At 39.3% G+C, this 24,248-nt stretch overlaps 1 protein-coding gene across 10 annotated transcripts in view; it reads left to right on the top strand.

Moving 5' to 3' along the window:
* MAST4 (microtubule associated serine/threonine kinase family member 4) overlaps nt 1-24,248 on the top strand; it is a 293,188-nt gene that overhangs the window by 209,514 nt on the left and 59,426 nt on the right. For all 10 annotated transcript variants that reach the window (XM_027732346.2, XM_039384378.1, XM_039384380.1 and 7 more), the window contains 2 exons: nt 8,010-8,098; nt 21,621-21,690. In XM_027732346.2, the coding sequence (XP_027588147.2) occupies nt 8,010-8,098; nt 21,621-21,690 (159 nt within the window). The remainder of the gene's footprint in view (nt 1-8,009; nt 8,099-21,620; nt 21,691-24,248) is intronic.

Here is a 24,248-nt window from a genome sequence, read left to right on the forward strand (position 1 = left end):
AGAGTGAGAAACATTCTGCCCCCAGCCTGGCCTCTGCAGCTTGGTAGGAAATGTCTGGCTGCACCCTCTTAGCCTAAGAGATGCACCAACAGGTTGTAGTCTGGAGTCAAAATCTGGAGTGATACAGGTTAATGTGAAGCTGCAGGGAATAATGGCCAGGAGCACATCAAGACCTCTTTTGTGAACCTTCTGTCTGCATTGGGTAGGCATGCCCTCTGGTAAATAAGGTATTTCCTGTCTAATGCAAATAGTTTCTGCAGGGTTGTCCACTATGCAAGTCAAGGTACATGTTCCTTTGGTTAACACCTCCAAATGAACGACACTTTGATCTTAATAGCTGTTATGTATGACACTTTTTTTTTAAGATAGCACTTGTTAAATATTATAAACCCATCACAGTGGCTCCTGATAATTATTAATATTTTTTTTCTAGTTAGGCATTTCTGCCCTTTTTTTGCATGTCCTGAATAATGTAGCATACAGATAATCAAACTTAGCAGTTATTTAGGCCAGCACTGCATATTTTTCCTCTACTTCTGGTTCTGGCTTCCTAATTACCTTTCTGTTTAGAATGAATAGTATTTGTGTGTCAAGGAATTTAGTTAAATGTCTCAGTATGATTGCGAATGTGCTGTTCACCTCATAACTTGGTCTATGTCCCTTCTCAGAACACAAAACAGGAATTCAAGAAGCAGTGGCATTTAAATGATCCCATTGTCATGTTCCCAATGGATTGTATGATATGAAGACGCAAAATCAGTGTTTTGCGTATGATTAGCAGAATTGCACAGTGGGCTAATTTATGATCCTGAACATTCTCTTTGCACTCTTCTACCTGCTCACTTTGTATTACAGACTGGACTTATATGCAGCTATTTTATGAATATTGTACAAATATAGAGTTAGTAGTTAGCTTAGTACTCTTTTTTGTTACTATAGAGATATTTAATTATGTAAGTTAAAGTGAATCAGGTGTTTTATGAAGAATAAGGACAGATAGAAGTACACCATTTTAATTCTGTAGAAGAAATTCTGATTTCTTATAACTGCTGATTTTTCTCCTGTGTGAGAAGAAGAAAAATTATGGATTGAACTTGCTTACAGTAAAAGTGAGCACAACCAGTGAAGTTGAATACTCTGCACACATCTAACTAGCAAGTTCAGTTGAGAAGGCATAATGAAGGATCAGTTTATTTGTGTTGTAATACTCTGAAGTGGTGGAAATTGAGAGGCCTTCTACAGTGTAAGAAGTCTTTGTAAAGATACCCTTCCTCAGGTCAGACCATTTGAGATTTGGCAGATATTTTTGCAATGCTCTGATTTTTCCTGGTGGCTGTTTTTGCAATGTTGCTGTCTTGCATGCATTTGAATTCTTTAGATAATCCATGGAGAAGGTGATTATGCATCCAGTTGATTGCACTTTTTTATTTTCACTGTAGATTTCTTTTTATAGAAATACAAAGAAAAAACCTGAGGTCTCTTCTTTTGTATAGTTGAGGAACGGTGAAGTTCTGATGGCATGGTGGCAGTTGGTGTTAATAGTAGGGAGAAAGGTGTTGGACGCACATTCTTGAGTACCTAGAGAGGACCCATAGCTTACTGCCTATGTTTACTTGGCCAATAGCCAAAATTGATGCGTTTGCTGTAGTGTTGCAAAAATTCGTGGCAAACCACCAAATGAGGGCTGCCAGCAGCTGCATTTTTCATCTTGGTGTGTTGTGTTCATTATGTTTTGATATTTTTTTCAGTTGAAAGCTAACCTTACTTAAGTTGACTAAACCTTAAATACAAAAGAGGAAAATCAGAATCCCTATGTTACAACACGTAAAATTTAAATCCTAGTACCCTATTTTTTCTATTTTGGTACAGACCGATGTAGAATAACTTGTCACAGAGAGCAAGATATATAGTAAATAGAACGTTTGGTGCTGTGTGTGATATTTTAAGTGTAGGATTTTAGATACGTGTCTTTATATAAATATATGTATGTGTTTTATGCATGTAAGTATGAAGATGTATGTGTATATGCTTATATATCTATCTATATTCATGTAGCAGATTTGGAGAGTGTATATGCAGACATATAGCTTAGTACAAATATATCAGAAAATACTCCTAGATGATAATAAATGGATATAAGTATGAAATACTGAAAGCCTTTAAAAGAATGAGATGAAAATTATGGTTGATAGTCACGGTATATTTTACTTGCATTCAAATGGTTTGCAGATTTCTCTCGATTGCAGTACCTTAAAAATTTAACTACTTCAGACTAGGAAATATCTCTCGAAACTGTAAACCTTTGCTTCCTTACTCTTTGGTCTTTCTTAGCTATAAGTCGGACCAGGGTAGCAGCGATTACCACTGGATGGACTCTGTTGATTCTCCCCATGTAACCCTAAGTCCACAGTATTCAGTGTTCATATTCTTGTGCAGTTTGTTTTCTTCCATAAAGCAGTCTGGCATGCGCTGGTGTTAACTGCAGGCTGTCTTACTTTGACTTTCTAGGTCTGGAGATGCTTCATCAAATACAATCTTAATGGCTGTTTTTGACAAGGGAGCTGCTGCAGCATCAGTATCTCTCATCTCTTCATGACAGCTGGATTTTGCATTTGTTCCAGTTAATGTCCCACAGAACTTGTCTGGATTCTGAAGAGCTTGGAAATACTCACTGAACTGTTTTTTAATGCAAAAGGCTTCTTTAAAAGCAACAAACAAACAAACAAAAAGCCAAATCAAACCAAGCTAAATTCCATTTAAATGTTTTACTGTTTTTAAGTGCTATGGACTGTGTTGACTCTTCAGTGTTGCTGTTGCTGAAGACAAAAATTATGAAGGCATAGCTTAGCTAGTTTCGTAACAAGTTAAATATAACTGAAATATAACTTAATTTAACTTTCTGTATAAACAAAGACCCACATCTCAAGTCTTGCTAGGGACAGCATGTTCCTGCTGAGGTAGTTTTCAGCTATGCAGTTTTAACACCAGAGAAGTTATAACCACCTTTTCTGTCCCTAGAGCATTATGTGATGGCTGGTCTTGCATTATTTGTCTCTCTTATGTCTACATAGAATCACAGAATATGGTGAGTTGGAGGGGACCCACAAGCATCATTGAGTCCGACTCTTGGCCCTGCACAGGACCACCCACAAGAGTCAAACCGTGTGCCTGAGAGTATTATCCAAACACTTCTTGAACTCTTCGGGCTTGGTGCTGTGACCATCTCCCTCAGGAGCTCATTCCAGTGCCCAGCTACTCTCTCAGTGAAGAGCGTTTTCCTAATATCCAACCTAAACCTTTCCTAACACAACTTAAAGCCATTCCTTCAGCCCTGTCACTAGTCACCACAGAGAAGGGATCAGTGCCTGCCCTTCCTCTTCCTCTCACAAGGAGGTTGTAACTGCAATGAGGTCTCCCCTTAGACTCCTCCAGGCTGAACAGACCAAGTGACCTCATATGGCTTCCCCTCAAGGCCCTTCACCGTCTTTGTTGCCCTTCCACCCTTCCACCTCTTCTGCGCTACCTATCCCTCTTGTAGAGCCTGTAACTGTCTAGCAGGGCTCCAGGACTCCAGTCACAGGTGTCATCCTACTGGGTTTCACTTATGCCTCTGATGTCAGATCTCTGTGACGGGACTGAATCTTTGAGCTCCTCTTGTTTGTTCCTCATGCTGAGTACATCAGTGTAGAAACATTTCAGGTGTGGTACTTTGTGGCCAACACCTTGTGAAGCATATTGAGGGATCCCATTAGTGCTTGTTTCTTCAAGTTTTGGCACACCATCCCATGGCTCGTCACTGGCTGGTGATGTTTGTTTCCCCCTTCCAAGCTAGTTTAAAGTTCTTTTAGTGAGCTTCACTAACTCCTGTGCTAGAACTCTTTTTCCCCTCAGGTGTCAGTAGACGAGGTGTTGAGTAGATCACCCCACGGTCAAAAAACCCAGGGTTTACATTCTGGGTATGGCAGTAACTTGATTTATTTGTGCTTGTATTAGCAAATAAAACCATTTGTTTGCAGCCTCTCTTAGAATGAGAGAAATGCTTTTTTCATCTTTACCTTCAGCTCGACTGCTATATATTACACTATTACCAAAATTAAGATGGTGTGTGCTCAGCATAGACTGTTAAAGGTGGTGAACTGTCATAATAGCTTACAGTCCAGATCCATCTTCATTACAAGTGTAAATATTAATAATTGAGAATGTTGAAATGTAATAATTAGAATGTATTTCCCATGATAAGCATGGCAAGTGGTAATAGAGCCTGCTTTCCCTACTTTTTTTTGATAAATAAAATCAATTTATTTGCTCATCTGTTCACCCTTATTCTGAGAAAGAAACTTCCATTTCAGTGCATATCTCTCACAGTTTTTGTCTTTTCTTAATTACTCTGTCAGGAAACCTGCATTTAATATTTCAGCTCTGGATGAACTACTGTCTGTCCTAGAAGAGCTGTATTTCTGCTTCAACTTTTTATTCTATTTAGTGTTTCCAAGAGCTTGTGGAGTGTAACTCTCTTTAAATGTCTGTACTAGTAGTTGTGTCTTATACTTTGCTGATTTCAGTCTAGCAGTTCCCCTCATTTCTGCCCAAAGGTCTTTTGCCTGATATGGGAAGAATTGTGGCTATTTAAGGAGCAAAGTAAGTAATCAAATTTTATGCAACTGGATTGCATCTTTCAGCAGCTGCTATTCACCCTTTGTTATAAAAGAAGTTCAGCACAAAACAATATTTATGTAGTGTCTTCTACGTGTTTTATCACAAGTACTTCTCATGGGAAACATTGATTGTCTGTAGTGGCTGGAGAAGCGACTTGGAGTTATGGGCCTGATACTGGAGCTGGGGTGAAAGAAGAATTCCTCTGCAGTGAGATATGGTGAGAAGACAGGGTAGGGAGGAGAGGCGTGGGTGGGCAGGATTGTCCAGTGATGAAGAGTAGGAGGTAAGGAAGAACCTGTCGAGGGGGAGGTTGGGGAAAAAATGAACTGGATTCCAAGATAAGGAGGAGTTCCGTTTGTCTAGGACACTGCTGATATGGTATAATGTCAACTAGTTCGGATAGGTAGTCATCCAGGACAAATAGAGTCCAGGGAGGATATTCCTGGGGAAGAGAAGGAAGCAAAGGGCAACAAATATAAATTTTCTGTTCTGTTCAAGTTTTACGTGCACCCCAAAGGTTAGTTATTAAACCTGACTGGATTTTTTTGTCCCTTGTTCTCCCTGCTCTCTTATTCTTCTTGGAAAAAGAAATTTTTCTTTTTCCTTTTTTTTTTTCCCCCCAGTGTTCTAAACCCTGCATCTTACCCGCTGCCTGGCTTGCTAGTCTCTTCTTTGCATGCAACTTGATCACAACATGAAATCCAAGGGTGCATTTTGAGGGCTGGCACTCTGTGGTTTACCAAGGTTTATGTTTCCCTAAGTTACAATTCCTGTAGAGTGTTCCTGCAGTGCTGTAACTTTCCTGCAGACAAAGAGGCTTTATTTCAGGGCTGCCTCTTATCAATTGCTTTATCTTGTCAGATTTGAATGGGAGAAGAATAGTTTATGAAGATAATAGAAGAGGAAAGTTACTTGATGTGATCAGAGATCTAGAAAAAAGCAATTTTGCCTGCAGAATGGTTTTGACTTTGAGATTCTTTTGTATACGGAAGATTTCTGTTTTAAGGCTAAATACAATTAAGTAAGTAATACTTTGATACTTCCTTAGAGCCACCCTGCTTCCCATTTGTGGTGTTCTGGCAGCTTAGATCATCTTTCAGGTTCCCTGAAGTTTTTTTTTTTTCATCTACAAAGTGCCTCTTCTATAATAGTATTTTTGGGAAGGAATTGTGTTTCACAGATTACACAGAATGGATAACATTATTTCAAAATCTTTGTGAAACACAATTGAAAAACAAAGCCTCCAGTGAGAGCTCTAGGATGAATTTGTCCTCTAATGCAGGGAGTTGTGTCTTACCTTACTGGTAAGACAAATAGAGTAGACTACTTATCTTTTATTTTTTATTTCTCAGTAGAACATTTTATTTGAGCATGACAAGATAAATTCTCCATATAGCTGCAGCCACATCTGAGCAAATAGCAAAGATTTTTTTCCTATATGGCAGTTGGGGGGAAGATTTCTCATTATTTGAGAGTTTTAAGTTTAAGGTAATACCATCATGCTCCCCAGAAATAGTTCTTAAAAATCCACACCCTCCAAAAATTAAAGATAAGTTGAATAGGATGTCTTTGATATATCAATGATTTGTGCAATGATGTATTGCACCTTCACCTGAAGAATGTAAAGTTTGAATATTAGTGTAAAAGTGAATACAAGGAATTATTTACAAAAGAAATTCTGGCAAAAGTGATAAAAGTCTCAATTTCTACAAGGAAGGGCAAATGATAAGTAAGGGCAAGGAATCATCCCTGTAGCCAAGTCTGTGAAGGATATCTAAAATTTGTGTGCTTAAAATGTGTTTTATTCTTCTGACGGGAGATGTGGTGGTTTTTTAAAACCCAAACTTTAGCCGTGCAAAACTGCTTTAAAGTCACCTAGTGGGGTCTCTTAACCACAGCTTGCACCACAGATGTAGTGATACCATCACATCATCTAAATGTAAATATTGGTCTACAGTAATGATACACTCATGGGTTAAATAATTAATTAATTGAATAAAATAATTAAGTAATATGGCAAGACTTTGTGCAATGTGCAAATGAACTTTACATTAACCCTTTAAAGAGTTGGGAATGGCACTCTTGCTGCTTCACAAAACATTTTCCAAAGGGAGAGTGATCTTAAAGTTTGACTTAATAAAGTATTGTGGATGTCTTCTATATTGCTTTCATACTCAACTCAACTTTTTATCTTTTTCTTTATATTTCTTGTTTTCAGTATTACCTTGGATTACTTTAGCATCTGTTTTTCTTAACTGTTTTTGCTATTAAACTCTGTCCATTCTTTTGCATTTTATTCAACTTATACCACATAAAAACTAATCAGTCTTGCTTTCTGGCTCTTACATAGAGATCATAGTGTTACAAAATTCATCTTTTGAGACATCTACAGTTGTGATCTGAATCTGCTTCCGTTGGAACCTGCTCTGATAATGAAATGGTTTTAGTAGTTTGGGTTTTTTTTAAACCTTTACAGAAAAGTTTTGATTGCAGTGCTGTAAACATTAGCATATGCATTTCAGTTTATACACAGCTAAGGTCTCTGACTTTAGGATAATATTTTCCTTCTGCATGAATGATGGAGTATTGGGGGTTTATGTTTGTGAGAATATTCTTTATGATAGAGAAAGGGAAAAAGAAAAACACATCTGCCAACAAACATATAAAAACTGTACGATGTATTTAAGAAAAGTGTCTCCTTTCCCAAGTTTAATAGATGTGTTAATTTACTGTTTATCTCATGTAATGATCTTGTGATATGGGAAATTAGTGGCTTTATAGATGAAAAGTGTATGAGTAAAAAAATGCATTCATCTTCCTAGGCATCATCTGTTCCACTGACAAAAGGCACAGATGTGAAACTTATCTCAGTAATTAGATTTATAATTATCATTCTCAGATTGATAAATCTTGCTCTCTCTGGCATGTGATTTCAAGCTACAGTTCATGGAACCGAAATAGCTTTAGTCGTTGGTGATTGTAAGCTTGAGACCATGTTTCACATTGTTTATTTTTATATTCTATAAAAAGTGTATGGCAGAGAAATAAACTGTAGTCAGAGAAGAACATTTTGTTAATGACTCTACAGGGGAATGCTGATCTTTGCATAGAACAACAAATGTGCAGGCCTGAAAAGTATAAATGGTATATTTTCTTTGGAAACTGCTGCATTTGCCATTATGCAGTATGATTGTAGACTTCCTGGACATGCTTACAAAATCAACAGTAGCTCTGGTTTTTTAATAGGAAACTGGGAAGTCAAGGAACACAGTAGCAGAATCTCAAAACACCCATGTATGATATGTCCTATATTTTTGATGCTAATGTCTTCTTTCCTTTCTTTTTGCCCACAGCTGCAGAACAAGTAACAGGAAGAGTTTGATGGGCAGTAGTCAGTCTCCAGCTCTGCCTCGGCCTCATTCACCACTCTCAGCTCATACAGGTGATTTCATAAGTATCCTACTACTGCTGTTATAAAATTCTTAGAATGTCTGTATAAGTAAAGGAAAACAGACTCTACTCTTCTTTCCCCTGCTTGTAATAGTAAAAAGTTGCACATCTTTCCATCCAAACTTCTGTTTTATATTTAGATCCATAAATCCTATGTTACAGTCAGAAGCAGTCCAAAAATATATAACATGGATCACATAGCTATTTTTATTCCCCACCTTGCATTCTGATACTTTTTATCTTCCCCCCATTACTCCATTTCTTGTAGCTTGCACCGCATGTTGAAGATAGTATTGGTGAGCAGCATGTTAATTCTATTCCTGTTGCTTTTGCTCCCTAGAATTTATAGTGTGAGGCATTTTGCTGGTAATTTCTGTGCTTCACTTTGCATGGCAATAAATCGATGATCATTTTCTTCTAAAGCACCTAAATCACTTAAAGATTGAATGAATGTCCATAAATAAATACTTTATTGATAATGATTGTCTTAATTTAAAAAAAAGGAACATTTTTAGCATGTCAAAACTCATTTCCTTAAAGGTTTATTATCTCCTTATATTTTTGGGGCATTGACTGTAACTACATGCCAAAATGAAAGCGCTGCACCAGTCCTTGTGTAGTCAATGACACTGAATACTTTGGAAAACTGCTCTCAGGTGGATACTAAATGAGGAGATGCAGAGTTTCACATGAATTTTGGAACAGGGTGTTGAGCTTATTAAGGCATCTCTAGTTTTCTTGTTGAAGCAACATTGTTAGAGAAAATATAGTGGTGATTTTCACTCTGAGCAGCAGCTGTCACAACTAGTAATCCGGGTAACATGAAGATTTATGAAGAGTTCAAGGCAGCATTTTAAGAGCATTTAAAACAGATAAAGAAAAACAAGATGCATACTCTTTTAAAACTGAAAAATTAGATGTTGGAATATTTGGGATCCCTGTTTGGGTCTCCCAAGTGCAGAAATTGCCATTTGGAAGAGAAGATCTATGGTTACCGTAGAAGGTGTCTTTAGTTGTGCTGTGCTAACTTGATGAAAGCAATAACAATGCTTACTCCGAGAACTGGCATGTCTGATGCTATGAGTCACTATACCACCTGTTTGGAAACTGCTGCCTTGGACCTAATAGGCTTCAGAAGTATGCTCTGACCAGCACGTTACGTGGGATCTGGATATAGATTGTGTATTTGATAAATATTGAAGAGCTCCTATCTGGCAGTGGACTTGGGCTTTCAGTTTTGAATTGATTTCTCAGACAGTAAGAGGGGAATAATGTTGCTGATGGTACAGCTGTTGTAAAGTGGCTCTGAAGGTGGAAAACCAATACTATAAGTAAAGGGACATGTTAAGTGTAAGCGGTTCTTTTCCATAAACTCAGCAGTATGTACTGTGTATTCAAAAATGTATTACGAATATTTGGCAACTTCACCAATTACACAGGATACAGTACATTCCCTTAGTTGGATACATTCTTCCAAATTATATGCGCCAAACACTTCACCAGCACTAGGAAATCTCATATATGTGATGAAAATTTGCATGTTTATGGCTGTCTCTGATATTAGCTTGCCTTCATGAATAGCTAATTACAGTAAATATTGGCACAGTCATTGACTCCTTGCTCAGCTGGCTGATGTGTTTAGACAAGTATGTACATCAAATCCCTGTGAATGTCATCCTAGTCTGCAAAAATAAAGATACAAATTTCATAAGTTAAAAATTTTCCTCTAAGTATGTAGTAGGAGTTCAGTGTTTCAAGTGTTCAAAATATGTAAATCTATGGTAATGTCAGACTTGAGAGGCTGTGGATTTTTAGTGATGCTATATTTTTATGTTGTTAGAGCTGCCAAGCGTTAACTTATACTGGCTTCTGCACACTCAGCTTGCCTCCATGCTCTCTGTGGTGGCCTGTACTGGAGTCCTGTGGCCTTGCAAAGTGTAGTAGAGGGATGTGATGAGAGACTGTGTGTGCTGTACAGCTTACTGGGTTTATTCCTCTTACCAGTCCTTGTCTGAGAGGGATTACTCCAAGTCAGAGAGGCATCCTTGACTCCACAGAGAGAACCTGGTATATCTCCTGTCCACCTATAGATGATTTTAGGATGTTTTTTTTTTATTGCATCTGGAAAGTAGGTGGAAATGGAACTAGAAAAGTTCTGTAAATTGAAGGTTTTACCTTATATCCTGTGCCAAACCATATGCCAAGAGTATGTACTGCAAGCTCTAAGTCTCAGAGGGACTGGAGGTGATCCTCTGACACCTTCACATATTTGTTATGGATGCTTGCTTTTGCAGGAGGAAACAATAGAAGAGGGAGAGGCAAACAAAAGTTTCCAGTCCTAGAGAAGAAAAGTAGCAAGCTGAACATGCAGCAAAGTATTAGTGCTTGCCTTTGCTGAAAACAGGTTTATTCATTAGACTTTCGTTGGCTGAAGCGCAGTAGTAACATGCATTTTTGGTAAATATGTCCTAGTGAGATTATGCAGAATATGGAGGACACTGGAGAGGACCTGCTGTTCTTGTGTGTTGTCAGAGTTCAGTTTTGTGCAAGGAATCTGCCCAGGTGAGTTCAGACTCAGGATCTGGGTGCATGGATGCTCACAGCTAATCTAACTTTGTGAGACCATTACACAATTGCTTGTCACTGGGTGTGAAAGGAAAAGACTGATTCTTGGGTCTGCCTTTTAAGGGACTCAGTCTAACTGGTGAGAACACTGGGAACTTAAACCACTGGGGACTCTTGCAGTGCCACCTGTCCGAGAAATATTTAGCTTCTGCACATCACACGTTTTGGTGGGTCATGCTTTCCTCACTCAGTTATGTGCACCAGTCCTTCTCAGTGTGGGAGAAAGGTTGCAACAAACCCGGACTGTCAGTTTTCCTAGATACTTAGTTCATGTTTCACCTTCTCAGCATTTTTACGATGCATTGAGAGTAATTCTCTATCCTCTCTTTATTTTTGTTTTGTCTGTTTTTTATTACTTCGCTTCCCACTTCAGAAAAATCCTAACGTACTTCTGTGAGTGAAATCAAAAGCACTGGTAAAGATATGTGGCCTCTGAGAGTTCCACTTTACAATGCTCTAGTAGTCCCCTCGTCTAATCTTCTCCGTTTCTTGGGGATCTCAAGAGTTCTGCTTAAAACACAGAATGTTCTTCTGTATCTAGAGCAAGGAGAGGTAGTGCATTACAGGTCCTTTTTAGTAGGAAGAAGAGCTATTTTGGGCATAGAGACAGAATATTATCTGTCAGCCAGCTGGGTCCTGTAGAAGTCTGTCTTGCAGTTCTCATTCAGATGTGATTAGAAACGTGTTTGGGACTTTTATATGCTTGGACATAGTGATACATATATACAGCATTTTAGGCCAGAAGTTATGATGTCTGACTGTTTCTGTTCATATGCTGCAAAGTTACGTTATACTGTCTTTTCACGTCTTGGAAATTTAACTGAGTTTGGGCTTGAAACGTCAGACTGGCATGAGTTTACCTTGCCATGGCTTATGTTCTGATACAGTTCTGAGAGCAATCACGTTTGCTTCAAGGTGAGAAATTAAAAGGAAGTGGCTACTTTAAAGGTCTGGGCATACTTTGAAGTCACTTTGCTTTGGTTTTGGAAAGAAAGTATCCAGAGGTTCCTTGTTGGACACATTACTGATTCCGTGAAACAGGAAAATGAAAGATATCATCTGCTGTGGTTTGAGTAATTCAGACAGAAAGATGGATAGATTACGCATGACCCTTATTGTTCATGTCTTTTAAAAACCATTTTGGCTTCAGGTTTCACACCATAATGCTTTTTCTGACAGATGTGTTTTTCTTGGGATACTGGATCCCACTACTGTACTTTCTACTCTCAGGGAACTCCATCCATCTCTGGGGAGAGCCTGCTGTTGTCCTTCCTGAAAATAGTTCCATTAGTTGTTCTTATTTAAGTGGACTAAGTTCTTAATATTTGTACTGTCTTAGTTGCCAGCTGGGGTTAAATCACAACAAAGGGATGAGGACCTGCAGTAAGAACTCAGTACCACAGAGCTGCTCATCCACTTGTACCATCCTCCTTCGGTAGGTAGGAGAATTGGAAAAAAAAAAGAAAAGTAAAACTCATGGGTTAATAGAAGAACAATTTAATAATTGACACAAAGTAAATTAAAATATAATATTGCTACTAATGATAACAAAAATAATCACTCTAATGAAGAGGGGAATAAAATCCAAGAGAAACAAGTGATGCACAATACAATCACTCACCACCTGCTGACCAATGCCCAGCCCGGCCCCAGAAGTGATCAGTCCCTCCTGGACAACTCTCACCGTTTATATACTGGCCATGATGTTCTGTGGTATGGAATATCCCTTTGACCTCTTTGGGTCAGCTCTTCTGGCTGTTCCAGCTTCTTGTCTACCTACATGCTGGCAGAGCACGGGAAACTTGATTCAGAGTTAGTACTGATTAGCAACAACCAGAACATCTGTGTGCTACCAGATTCTCATCCTGAATCTAAAACATAGCACTATACCAACCACTAAAAATCTTTAGTGTTATCCTGGGCACTTCGTGTATAGTCCTAATGAAATTGTTGGCATTGCTTGGGATTTCATTGCCTCAGAGGCATCTGAAGTCAGTATTTTCATCCCTTGTGAGGACACCCTTGGATCTACAAGCAACCTCTTCCCTTCTCCATTAATTCCTTGTAGTCCTGTTTTTCTCTCAAGTATGGCCTGAACTGGAGGCACCAGCTATTTTGTAGTTAAGATAGACAGTCTTTGAAGAGGACCAGTGGCCCAAATTCAGGATGACAGTAATTGCCCCTTATGAGGAAGTCATATAGAGATCTCTGGCAAATTTCTGCCCATCCCCAGTTTTCATTGTTTGTTCTGGAGGTAATAGAGGATTGCTCCTATAAAGGAGTCTGTTGTTAATCTTTTCAGAGTGTTTCCAAATCAGCCTGCATCTGTACATTATGTAGAGTTTTTTAACTGTCATCCTTACCATCTCAGTCACGCTCAGATTCACGTGTTAGGATGGGAGAGATGGTGAGACGGCACCACAAGGATGAAGTAAATAGATTATGCAGGGCACAAATAGTACAGGAGTAGCATCTGTCAGAGAAGGGCAGATTCGTTTGTAAGCATAGTGACCATAAGAGCTCATGGGCTACAGTAAAGAGTTCTTAGATCAATAAGTAGTCCAAATCTTGGGAGCACATGGAGAGTTATAAGGTCTGAGACCGAGGTTAAAAAGCAGATAAGAAAAAGGCAATGTGTACAGCAAATATTATATATCTGTTATGTACATTAATTACTAATACAATACATATAATGCCACTTTCCTCTGTGGAGGATCTGTGGAGATAATTTGTGTCTGGAAAGTCAGATTTTTAGTTTGCAGTCAAAGAGTCTTACTATGCCTTATGTATACGTGTAAAGATCACAAAAGATTTCAAGAAAAGTATCAGCTTTCACTATGTAGTCTTTTTCTTATGAAAATAGAAAACAAATCTGCGTCAGTTAATTTCTTTGGGTTCAAATCTTCATCATTATTAGCAACTGTCTTAGGTTAGTTGTTTGGCCATCCTTTGCCTTTAGTATCTGGGCTGGAAGCTGTTGAACCTGCCTAAAGATCATTTTAATTTTAATATGAACTGTTGGATACATTCAGAATTGTGGGAAGTGCAGCATTACCTTGGACAGTATCTGGTGTACAGGTCATTGATGGGCTTTTCTATCTCACTGTGCCTGATGCTGTGAAGGCAGGTCATCTGGTTCACCCAGCTTGCAAAGGGAATGATTATAATCTCAGCAAGTCAGAACATTCACCCACCCCACCTCAGGAGTCACAGGAGCTTGTTCCTGTGGTGATAGTAACCTCTAATGATTAATAGTCACATGTGGTGGTTTTTAATTGTATCTGCTGAAGGAGTAAGATTTAGCTGTTAGGAGCAATGCTGTAAATTATACTTGTCCGTATTGTAGTAAATAGTTTATGTGGTGCCACTGAGAAGACAGGCAGTAGGACAAGAACTGCAAGATAAGTAGGAAGTTGTTTAAGGGGGTAAAGACAGGGCTTGTGCTAAAATGGGAGACACTATAAAGTAGGAGCGGAGGTTATCAGTAGAGTCCTCGGCTGTTCTTTTTGTGGCCAAACCTTTTTAATCTTCTCATAAGTGACTTTGGCAAAAAATTAGTGTAGCTGATGTAAATTTGGAAGACATCCAGTATGAAATATCATTGGGGGACTGTGTTGAAGCGAGTGAATGATCTCAAGGACTGGAATAAAAAAGTATGAAATTACATTGCAGTATGCAGCACTTTGTGCTGAAGGACCTGTAACAGATTCTGTCTATGGTAAGTTGTGGACTCATCTGTTATAAGGAATTTAGGTAAGGATTTGACAAATTTTCTGGATCAGATGATGTTTGCAAAGAACAGTCTATTGTAGCTGTGGAAATCAAATCTCAGAATATGTATAAAGGCAGTAATTTTCAATTTAATTTGGGAAGATTTTATGCCACTGTACAATGTCCTGGTTAGATTTCATCTGGAATACTCCCTGTATTTATGGTTATACATGTTCAAATGGGATGATGTGGGGAGAAAGCCTGGTGAGATAGAATGTGGAAACTTCTCTGTATAAGACTGAAAGACTTATTTGCTAGCCTTAGCAACAGGAAGACTGGAAAGGTGGTATGGTCATGTAAAGCAGTCAGAGTTGCCTTCCCCCCCCCCCCTTCATAGAATGTGAAGAGAAATACATGCTGCCCATATATACCAGAACATGAGCGGTCTTAAAGAACCATCCACCAAGTATGGCAGGGACAAGCCTGACCTTTCCTATGGGATTCAATAAATTTATAAATGGGATTACATGATGCAATTTAAGCAGTGGTCAGAACATAGAAAGCTTTCTCGCAAACCTTTTTTGCTGTAACTGACGAAAACTAATTGTTGGTTTCAAGCATAAATCCAGATTTTGAAATAGCTTGAGCTCCTCATGTGGATGGATCTCAATGTAAAGCACCTGCAGAAGGATTAAAAAATATTCTATTCCCAGCTGTGCATTCTGCTGGCTGTCACTGTTTATTATGGTATGAAAGTCAGAACTATTACTGCTGGTGGTTGATGTCTTGTTGTATATTGTTCAGTTCATACTGTGGGTTCATCATCAATTAAACTGACACAGAGGAACATAACATTGTTATCTTGTATTATTGTGGTGCTTTTAAAAGACCATCAAATCATGACATCAAAACTTCAAGCTGGTTTTGACCCATCAGGAATTTGGGATAACAATTATCGTTAATCTGGTATTCCCTCAGTACTAGCAGAAAGTCATTGCATCTGAAATTCTTTATTTTGTAAGCAGACAGCTATTAAAAATACATTAATAATATACAGTGACTGTAATATATATGCCTTTTAAAAAGATTTAAAACATTGCCCCTCTGGCAAAGACACAGGACTTCTTGAAGATACTTGCAAAACAATCACAGTTTAAGTAGTCTTGATATAGTTTTCTTAACAGTTAGGTGCTTGCAAAATAGCTACCTCTTGTGTGTTTTCATGAAACAGTATTGTTTTGATACGTTGATTGCCTGTTGATTGTGTCTCCAGAGGATGCTGGTGTTAATTACCTAATGCCTAACTACCAGTCCAGTTTACTTTACCAGATCAGACAGTAATCTTAGTAGCATAAAGATACCCTAGGACTATAACATACTACAACTGGGAGATCCCAAAGAACAGCGGGATTTGACTAATAAGCAAACGCTGCGCATATGGGCGGAGAATTAACTGGCACTGGCTTTTATTTGAAAGTCTCCCTCTCTGCTGTTGACTTGCAGATGGGTGAATGAATGCTGTGATTGATGAAGGTCACCTGTAGGACTCTGGTTCTAACCCATCTTGCTCTTCTGGAACACCACACCTTAAACCTGTAATAGCACTAGCTATTTCTCCAGTCATTAGGGATTTGTCACAGAAGAGAAGGACAACTCCAAACCCAGGCAGATGGAGCTCGATCAGCCCTGTAAGGCCATCCATCTAAGAGAAGGTCACTCTAATTAAACCTACGTCCTGAGGACCTCGTTATCACCGTCCAAACTCACTCGGATTAAAGGGTGGCAGAATTACCTGCTGACAGGTCATTCTGACCGAATTATCTCCCTACGCCTTCCACTACACAACAAGAAGCGTGTTGTCCTCTTTAGTATATATGCCCCCCAACTCTCCAAGCTGACCCTGCTGAAAAAGATAAATTTTACACTGACCTGCGCCGCCTTACCCAGAAGGTTCCTGCAGATGATAAGATCATTATCCTTGGTGATATCAATGCCAGAGTAGGAAAGAATTTTGAAGCCTGGAAAGGAATATTAGGCAAGCAAGGTGTTGGAAACTGCAACGATAATGGTCGACTTCTGCTAGAATTCTGTGTGGAGCAACAGCTCACCATTCCTAACACTATCTTTCAGCAGAAAAATAGTCTGAAGACAACATGGATGCATCCCAGATCCAAACATTGGCACCTCATTGATTATGTCTTGGTGCGATGGAGAGATGTCCGCGATGTCCACCATACCCGTGTGATGCCCAGTGCAGAATGCCAAACAGACCATCAACTTGTGCGCTGTAAACTTAACCTCATTCTTAAATTCAAACCTAAAAGGGGCAGCATCCCAAGGAGGAGACTCCAAGTTAACAATCTCCAATCAGCCACAGTGAGAAACAAATTCCAGGCTAATCTTCAAACTGGGCTTGATAACCATTCCACAGATTCTACAGATACCTCTCTTGTAACACTCTGGCACCATATTAAAAACAGCATCCAGCAGTCCTCTGAAGAAACCTTAGGGTTCTCCCTCAAGAAGAACAAGGACTGGTTCGATGAAAACAATCAAGAGATCCAGGAACTGTTGAGGAAGAAGAGAGCCACCCACCAAGCACACCTTGCACTGCCATCCTGTCACATAAGAAAAACAGCTTTTTGCATCACATGCAGCAAGCTCCAACCGAAACTCCGTGACATCCAGAACAAGTGGTGGATCGTTCTAGCTGAAAAAACCACAATTATGCACAGACATGGGTGATCACAGGGGGTTCTCTGAGGCCCTGAAAACAGCATATGGGCCTACATACCAAGCTCAAAGTCCTCTACTCAGCGCTGATGGTCAAACGCTTCTGACAGATAAAACCTCCATTCTGAATCGATGGTCTGAACACTTTCAGACTCTTTTCAGTACCAACCGCGTAGTCCAAGACACAGTCATTCAGTCCATCACACAACAACCAGTAAAGTATGAATTGGATTCTGCCCCCACTTTAGGAGAGACCCTCAAGGCCATACAGCAGGTGAAAATCGGCAAGGCAGCTGGGGTTGATGGAATTCCACCTGAAGTCTGGAAACATGGGGGCCTTGCACTCCATGCTAAATTTCACGAGTTCTTACTATGCTGTTGGGAACTAGGCAAACTACCATCAGACCTTCGAGATGCAGTCATCATCACCCTATATAAGAAGAAAGGAGTTAAATCAGACTGTTCAAATTACCGTGGTATTACTCTGCTCTCCATTGCTGGTAAAATCCTGGCAAGAATACTCTTGAACAGACTGATACCCGCTATAGCAGAAGGAATTCTACCTGAAAGCCAGTGCAGTTTCAGAGCCAAGAGCACTACTACAGACATGGTGTTTGTTCTCAGACAACTGCAAGAGAAGTGTAGGGAACAAAACAAAGGTCTCTATGTAACCTTTGTCGACCTCACCAAGGCTTTTGATACTGTGAGCAGGAAAGGTCTATGGCAGATTTTGGAACGTTTAGGTTGTCCCCCTAAGTTCCTTAAAATGATCATCTCACTTCACGAGGATCAACATGGCCAAGTCAGATATGGTGATGCACTTTCTGAGCCCTTTCTAATAACCAATGGTGTGAAACAAGGCTGCGTTCTTGCACCAACCCTCTTCACAGTCTTTTTGAGCATGATGCTCCAAAGGGCCACAGCAGATCTCGATGATCAGGACGGTATCTACATTCGATATCGTACTGATGGAAGCCTTTCAACCTAAGGCAACTGAAGGCCCACACTAAGACCTTGAACCATCTTGTCCGGGAGCTGCTCTATGCTGATGACGCCGCCCTTGTGGCCCACACAGAAGCAGCTCTGCAGTGTTTAACATCCTGCTTTGCAGAGGCTGCTGAGCTCTTTGGGCTGGAAGTCCGCTTGAAGAAGACAGAAGTTGTCTATCAACCTGCACCTCAGGAAGTCTTCCATCATCCTCATATCACCATTGATGAATCAGAGCTCAAATCAGTCCAGCAGTTTAATTACCTAGGTAACCTCTTCTCCTCGGAACAGTAAGATTGACGGAGAGATAGACAACAGGTTAGCAAAGGCATAGAGTGCCTTCGGAAAGCTTCATAAAAGAGTTTGGCAAAATAAACACTTGAAGAAAAGTACAAAGATCAGTGTTTACAGAGCCATTGTGCTGTCTACTCTCTTATATGGATCTGAATCCTGGGTCGTCTACCGCCACCACCTGCGTCTCCTTGAACGCTTCCATCAACGCTGTCTCCATACAATCCTAAACATCCACTGGTCAGATTATGTGACCAATACATCTGTTCTAGAACAGGCAGCAGTTACGATTATTGAGGCCATGTTGATGAGAACGCAGCTGCACTGGCCAGGGCACGTCTCAAGGATGAGGGACCACTGCCTCCCTAAGATCTTGCTTTATGGTGAACTCGCCACCGGCTGCCGCAAGAGAGGAGCCCCGAAGAGAAGATACAAGGACTCCCTGAAACAACATCTCAGCCTTGGCCATATTGATCATCATAACTGGTCTACTCTGGCCTCCAATCGGGAGGCCTGGAAACACACCATCTATAACGCTGCTGCTTCCTTTGAGAACACACGCAGGATCACTCTCGAGGAGAAAAGACAACGCAGAAAGAATCGTGCCTTGCAGAATATACCACCTAAGGAGTCTTTCTGCTCTGCCTTTTGCAATCGGACATGCCTGTCTCGTATTGGCCTTTTTAGCCACCAACGTACTTGTGACAAACGTGGGTAGAGCCCTTTCCCAAATCCTCGTTTGTGAAGTCCAGCCATGATGAGGGATTTGTATTTAATCCTTTGTTTCCAGCCTTGTCTGAGTTCTTAAGACTTCTAGATAAACCTACAGGATTTAGTATCCAGGTATTATGTATATGGCATCACCAATTTTGTTATTTTAAAAGCTGGTTTGCTTTTGAAAGTAGTGCTTGCACGTTCATTTTCCTAATAACAGGATCTGATGCTCTTCCTGAGTAAGACTTTGACTTCTTCAGGTTTTGTCTGTAAGGAAGTGATCTTTGTTGATTCTAGCAACATAACTGGCAACATTGTGTCTCCACAAATCCAAATCCACTGCAATGACTACAAAATTACTGCATTATTTAACCATATTTTTTGCTTTTATGTGAAGATTTTGCACATATTCTAACTGATGGACAGTTAGGCATGTCCTTGATGTGTGATAAATACATATCCATATCCATATGTAACTTTAAAATAGCTACCAAAGGAAAGGAATTGGTTGACAAATGCTGATTCATCAAACTTTTTCCTGTCAAAAGCTGGTTCTATCTCACTGTGTTAAGCCTAATTCTGTGCTTTGCTGCCAGAGTTCAAGATAGCGTCTTTGTCTTTTTTGCTTCTTGTCTAAGTCCACAATGCACTCCAAAATGCAAGTAATTTTTTTCTAGTGCAGTAGCTAAAGCTATGTTATATCTGCACAGTGTTACAATTCTCTTTATTTAGCTTATCTTTTGTAAATAAGCTTCTGGTAGCAGCATAAAAAATCCAGTTAGCTATTACATTAAATGAACTGTTGCTCTTAGTAATTTGGTGTTTGTGCAGTTCAAGAATACATTGTGTTGGTCCCCCTGTGGCTTCAGATTCCCTCTGCTCCAACCCCCTTTAGAGAACGAAAATTCTTGCCACCTTGAAATTATTGAGGCCTTCAGAATATCTGAAAGGTAACAAAGAAGCTGGGGTCTTGAGGAGAAGGAGAGGATGTAGGAAGGACGTAATTCAGCCATGATAGATAAATGGGCAGAAAAACCTTGAAGGTACTGGCTAGTGAGAGTGGAATCCTTGTGTCTTGGGGCTGTGGGAAGAGCAGCTGCAAAGATGTGATTTAGCACAGCTCAGAAACCGTCTTGCATCTGCTTCTAGGCAGAAAACGGGGGGGCAGTGTGGGGGTGTGCGTTGCTCTCTGTGTTTACAACTGATGGCTTGACAATTATGCTTTCTCCTATAGAGTTAATGACATCTGTTGTGGGCATCACTATGATAAATGCAATGTTAATTCAAAAATTTGAATAGAAATCAAGGCCACTGGAAGTCTTTTCGAGGATTCACTCTATTGTGCTGGCCTTTTCACACATGGGTAGTAGTTTTCTCCTTAAAAATTTCATGTTGATTCTCTCTGGGTACATAGGAGCTTATTTTTCTCTATTGCTTATTTTTGCAATCTCATGTCCAAAAATAAAATGCTGCAACAAATACATTACTTTTTTTTTTTAATGTGTTGCTATTAGAGTCATTTTAAAGAAATGCTTAGGGAAAGATTGATTGTGAGATGTATGCCAGTGCTATTTTAAATTGAATCCTTTTGGCTTTTGCTGGATGTTTGTTTGATGTTTTGACTGTTTTATTTGTTTGTTTGTTTATTTGAAGTTTGGGGGTTTTGTTTGTATTTTGTAGTTTTGGTGGGTTTTTTTAGGGGTCATCTTTATTTCTTCTTCAGATACTGTAGCGGCTGAGGGGTGGAGGTGGCAGGAGCACCTCTCACCAGCTGCTGCCTGTCTGCTCATGCTGGTCTGCAGGAGGTCGGGTACTCAGATATGAAGAAGTAACAGACCCATACCTTAGAACTTGTTCACAATGTCCAGTTTCTTCTTGTTACAAAGGGTGGTAGCCTTTCCATGCCTCAGTCTAACATAACTAAGGGAAAAAAATTCAATTCACTGTGTTTCATCTGCTTGTTTGTTTTGGAGCTAGGAAAAAAACAACAACAACTAGAAAAAAAATCACAATAAAGCAACTGTGGAAATGCTTTGTGTAAGGGCTTTTGTGTAGAGACTTTGTGTAAGGGCTAAATCACTTTGATTGTGGTTTTTCTATCTTTCAAACATTTTATGTGATTAAACCCCCCCCTTTTTTCTGACAATAAAAATATGTTTCAAGCTAATGTGCTGGGTTTTTAAACTTTAATTCTCAAATTATTTTGAGAATTTTCAAACTAAAAGACTAAATAAAGGTTCTTTATGAGTTATAAAATCCAGTAACTAAAAATCCAGTAGAAATGAAATGAGATTCTGTTTCAGAGTTTACTTTCTGAGAGCCTATGAGAGAAGAAATTCTGAAGTTCATTTCTAACCTGCTGGAAATGCTTGGATTAATATACCTGAATGTTTTTTAGTGGATTCTCCCCACCCAGCCCTCTAATATTTTTTTTGTGTATCATCTTCCAACAGGAAACAGTCCTCAAGATAGCCCTAGGAATTTCTCTCCCAGTGCCTCAGCCCACTTTTCTTTTGCACGAAGGTAAGAAAGAGGTTGTTTGTAGTACGCAACACGCATTTTGCATAGAGAACTGATGCTGGACCCAGATATTAAAAGTTGATTGTAAATACATCAGTCAGGTCTATTGCTTAGAATAACAAGTGTTAACTCACTTACGTAAAATCTCCTAAACCTCAGTGACAACAAAATTGTACTGAATGAGTGATGCAATGTGATCATACCTTTTTGAATGAAAAGAAAAAGAAAGACTTAATTGTAATGAATCCAGTTCAGACACTTATCTCCTCATACACTGAGATACGGGGAAATTTTAAGCTATATAAAGGGGGTTTTTTACTGGTGTAAGAAGTGCATTGCTTATAAGAGCACTATAACAGAGGTCCTGAGTTCAGGATCTGATTTTGCTGGCTGCAGTAATACCATTACCATACCTTGAATACCTGTCCTTGAGCTGTTTCACTGTCTGTATCACTGAGATAATTAGCATTGTCATAGGAGTGTTGTGAGGATTAATTAATATTGGTTGAATTTTTAAAGATCTAAAGTGAATTTTAAGTGATCTGTGAAGTAAATTATTATTAAATGAACCATAACCAAAGTTGATAGGATGTCATAGGAAACTCCCTGCTTGTTTCCAGTGTGGTTCCCTATCACTTAACGCTTTGTCAACCTACCTCAAATAATATGTTCAGTAACTCCATGTCTGTGTGGGTAGGCAGAGTTTATATGTTTACCCAAGATTATATATACAAAAAATTAAATTGGAATGCTTAAGTAGTGTCATGCATGTAACTGTTGAATTTGCAGTAAGACATCACTTGCCTCTGAAGTTTTAGTTACTTTATTTTGGGAGATCAGTAAAGTAGCACACACAAGTTTTAAAAAGTAAGTGCAAGGAAATGGTTTAACTTTTTTTTTTTTTAAAAAAAAGCTCCAAAGGGGTGAAACCTCATGTATTTCTTTCATCTGAATCCAAGTTATCAGTGACTGTAGTAGTGTCAATCTTTTTAATAGCTTGCGATGCTACTTTTTTAATCAACACCTTAAGAAGGTTGAGGGAGTTTTTTTGAATCTACTTTCTCTTGATAGCTTTTCTTTTGTCAGAGATACTTCTCATCATAGAACTCATTTGTTTGTAAGCATATTTTTAGAAAGATTCATTAAATCCAGAAATAGCTTATAATGGAAAAAGCAGATGTGAAAGATGGAGCATTGCTTAGAAATACAGCAGCCAGGAAGTAGTTTTCCTTTCCCACCCATAATCAACAGAAAGTTTAAAACATTATGTTTTTGCAAACCTTAAAATTCAGCATGGGGAAAAAAAATGTTTACCAGTGTTTCATTTGGATTTTAACCTTTTTTAGAGCCCTGTAATGAACTCTAAATAAATTCTTTAACTGAAGAAATGGTAGCACGAGTAGTTTCTTTGATTTCAAAATATTTCACTATTTCGTTGGGATTCAAGAAACATATTTGAAGCAATTTTCTATAGAAAATGATTTTGTTCTATGTTTATAGTAAAAATGTTTGATGACACTGAAATTTAAAACAGCTTTAATGTTTTCTTAAGAATTTGTTATTTGTGGTGTTGTTGTTTTTCATAACCTGTGATAGGATGCATTTTTGTTGTAAAATGGCCTGTGGTTAATGAGAGCAGTTTTCGGTTTTCTGACTTCCTGCCTTTTTTATTGTATTTTATAAATTTAATGAAGATACAAAGGAAGGGAAGAACAAACCTGTGTGTGTGTGTGTGAGATACAGCACGTTGAAGGAACAGGGACAAAGTGGTGTAGGTGTGTGGATATTCCTTTTCCATCCACTGCAACCAGTCAGTGGGGATACCAAATAGATGAGGAAGTGTGAGAAAGGGAGAGGGAGGAAAAGGAAATGGTTTGGAAGCCTCCTGGGAAGTATCTTCCCAGTGTAGCTGCTTCTCATTAGCTGCTGGCCATGCTACGCTGCCACAGCAAAGGGGGCTGCATCAGGGAGGTGGTCCTCAGCCATGCTGCCAGCCTCTGCCATGCAGAGCTCAAGGCAGCCTTCCCCAGGACTTTGGCAACAAACAGCAGGGTCACCCTTCTCTGCCCATATCTGGTCCAGTCATGCGTGCCCAGGAATAGCCTGTGCCTCTGGAAGCCACTGTTTCTGCTGGTACGTACGAGTCTGGCATCCACAAACCTGTGGGTAGGTGACAAATTCTGCTTTCTAGAGCTGCGGGAAAATGAGTAGTACTGTACTCTAGGGCAGAGACAAGTCAAGTATCAGAGTCCAGCTGAAAATGCTGTGCAGGCTTCCTCCCCTTTCTTCCTCATCATCCCTTATGGATGACTCCTTACCTCCTCTCTTACCTTTGTCTCCCAGATAACTTTCTGTGATATCCCATTCCCACTCTTGTGGCCTTTCTGTGTGATGCAGGAACCGTGTTCACTGCGAGTTACTAAGTAAGGAAGTACTTTCTCTCTCCCAGCTGCCGAATAGATATGTCTCACCCATTTTTAAATACTGTCTAAATTCTTGTTTTAACTGTGAACAGCTTTAGCTAAACCAAATGAAGAGAAAACTACTTTTGGAATCATTTA

Source organism: Pipra filicauda, unplaced genomic scaffold (assembly GCF_003945595.2).
Source record: "Pipra filicauda isolate LSUMZ 115617 unplaced genomic scaffold, ASM394559v2 scaffold34_size3990699_pilon, whole genome shotgun sequence".
Lineage (NCBI taxonomy): Eukaryota > Metazoa > Chordata > Aves > Passeriformes > Pipridae > Pipra > Pipra filicauda.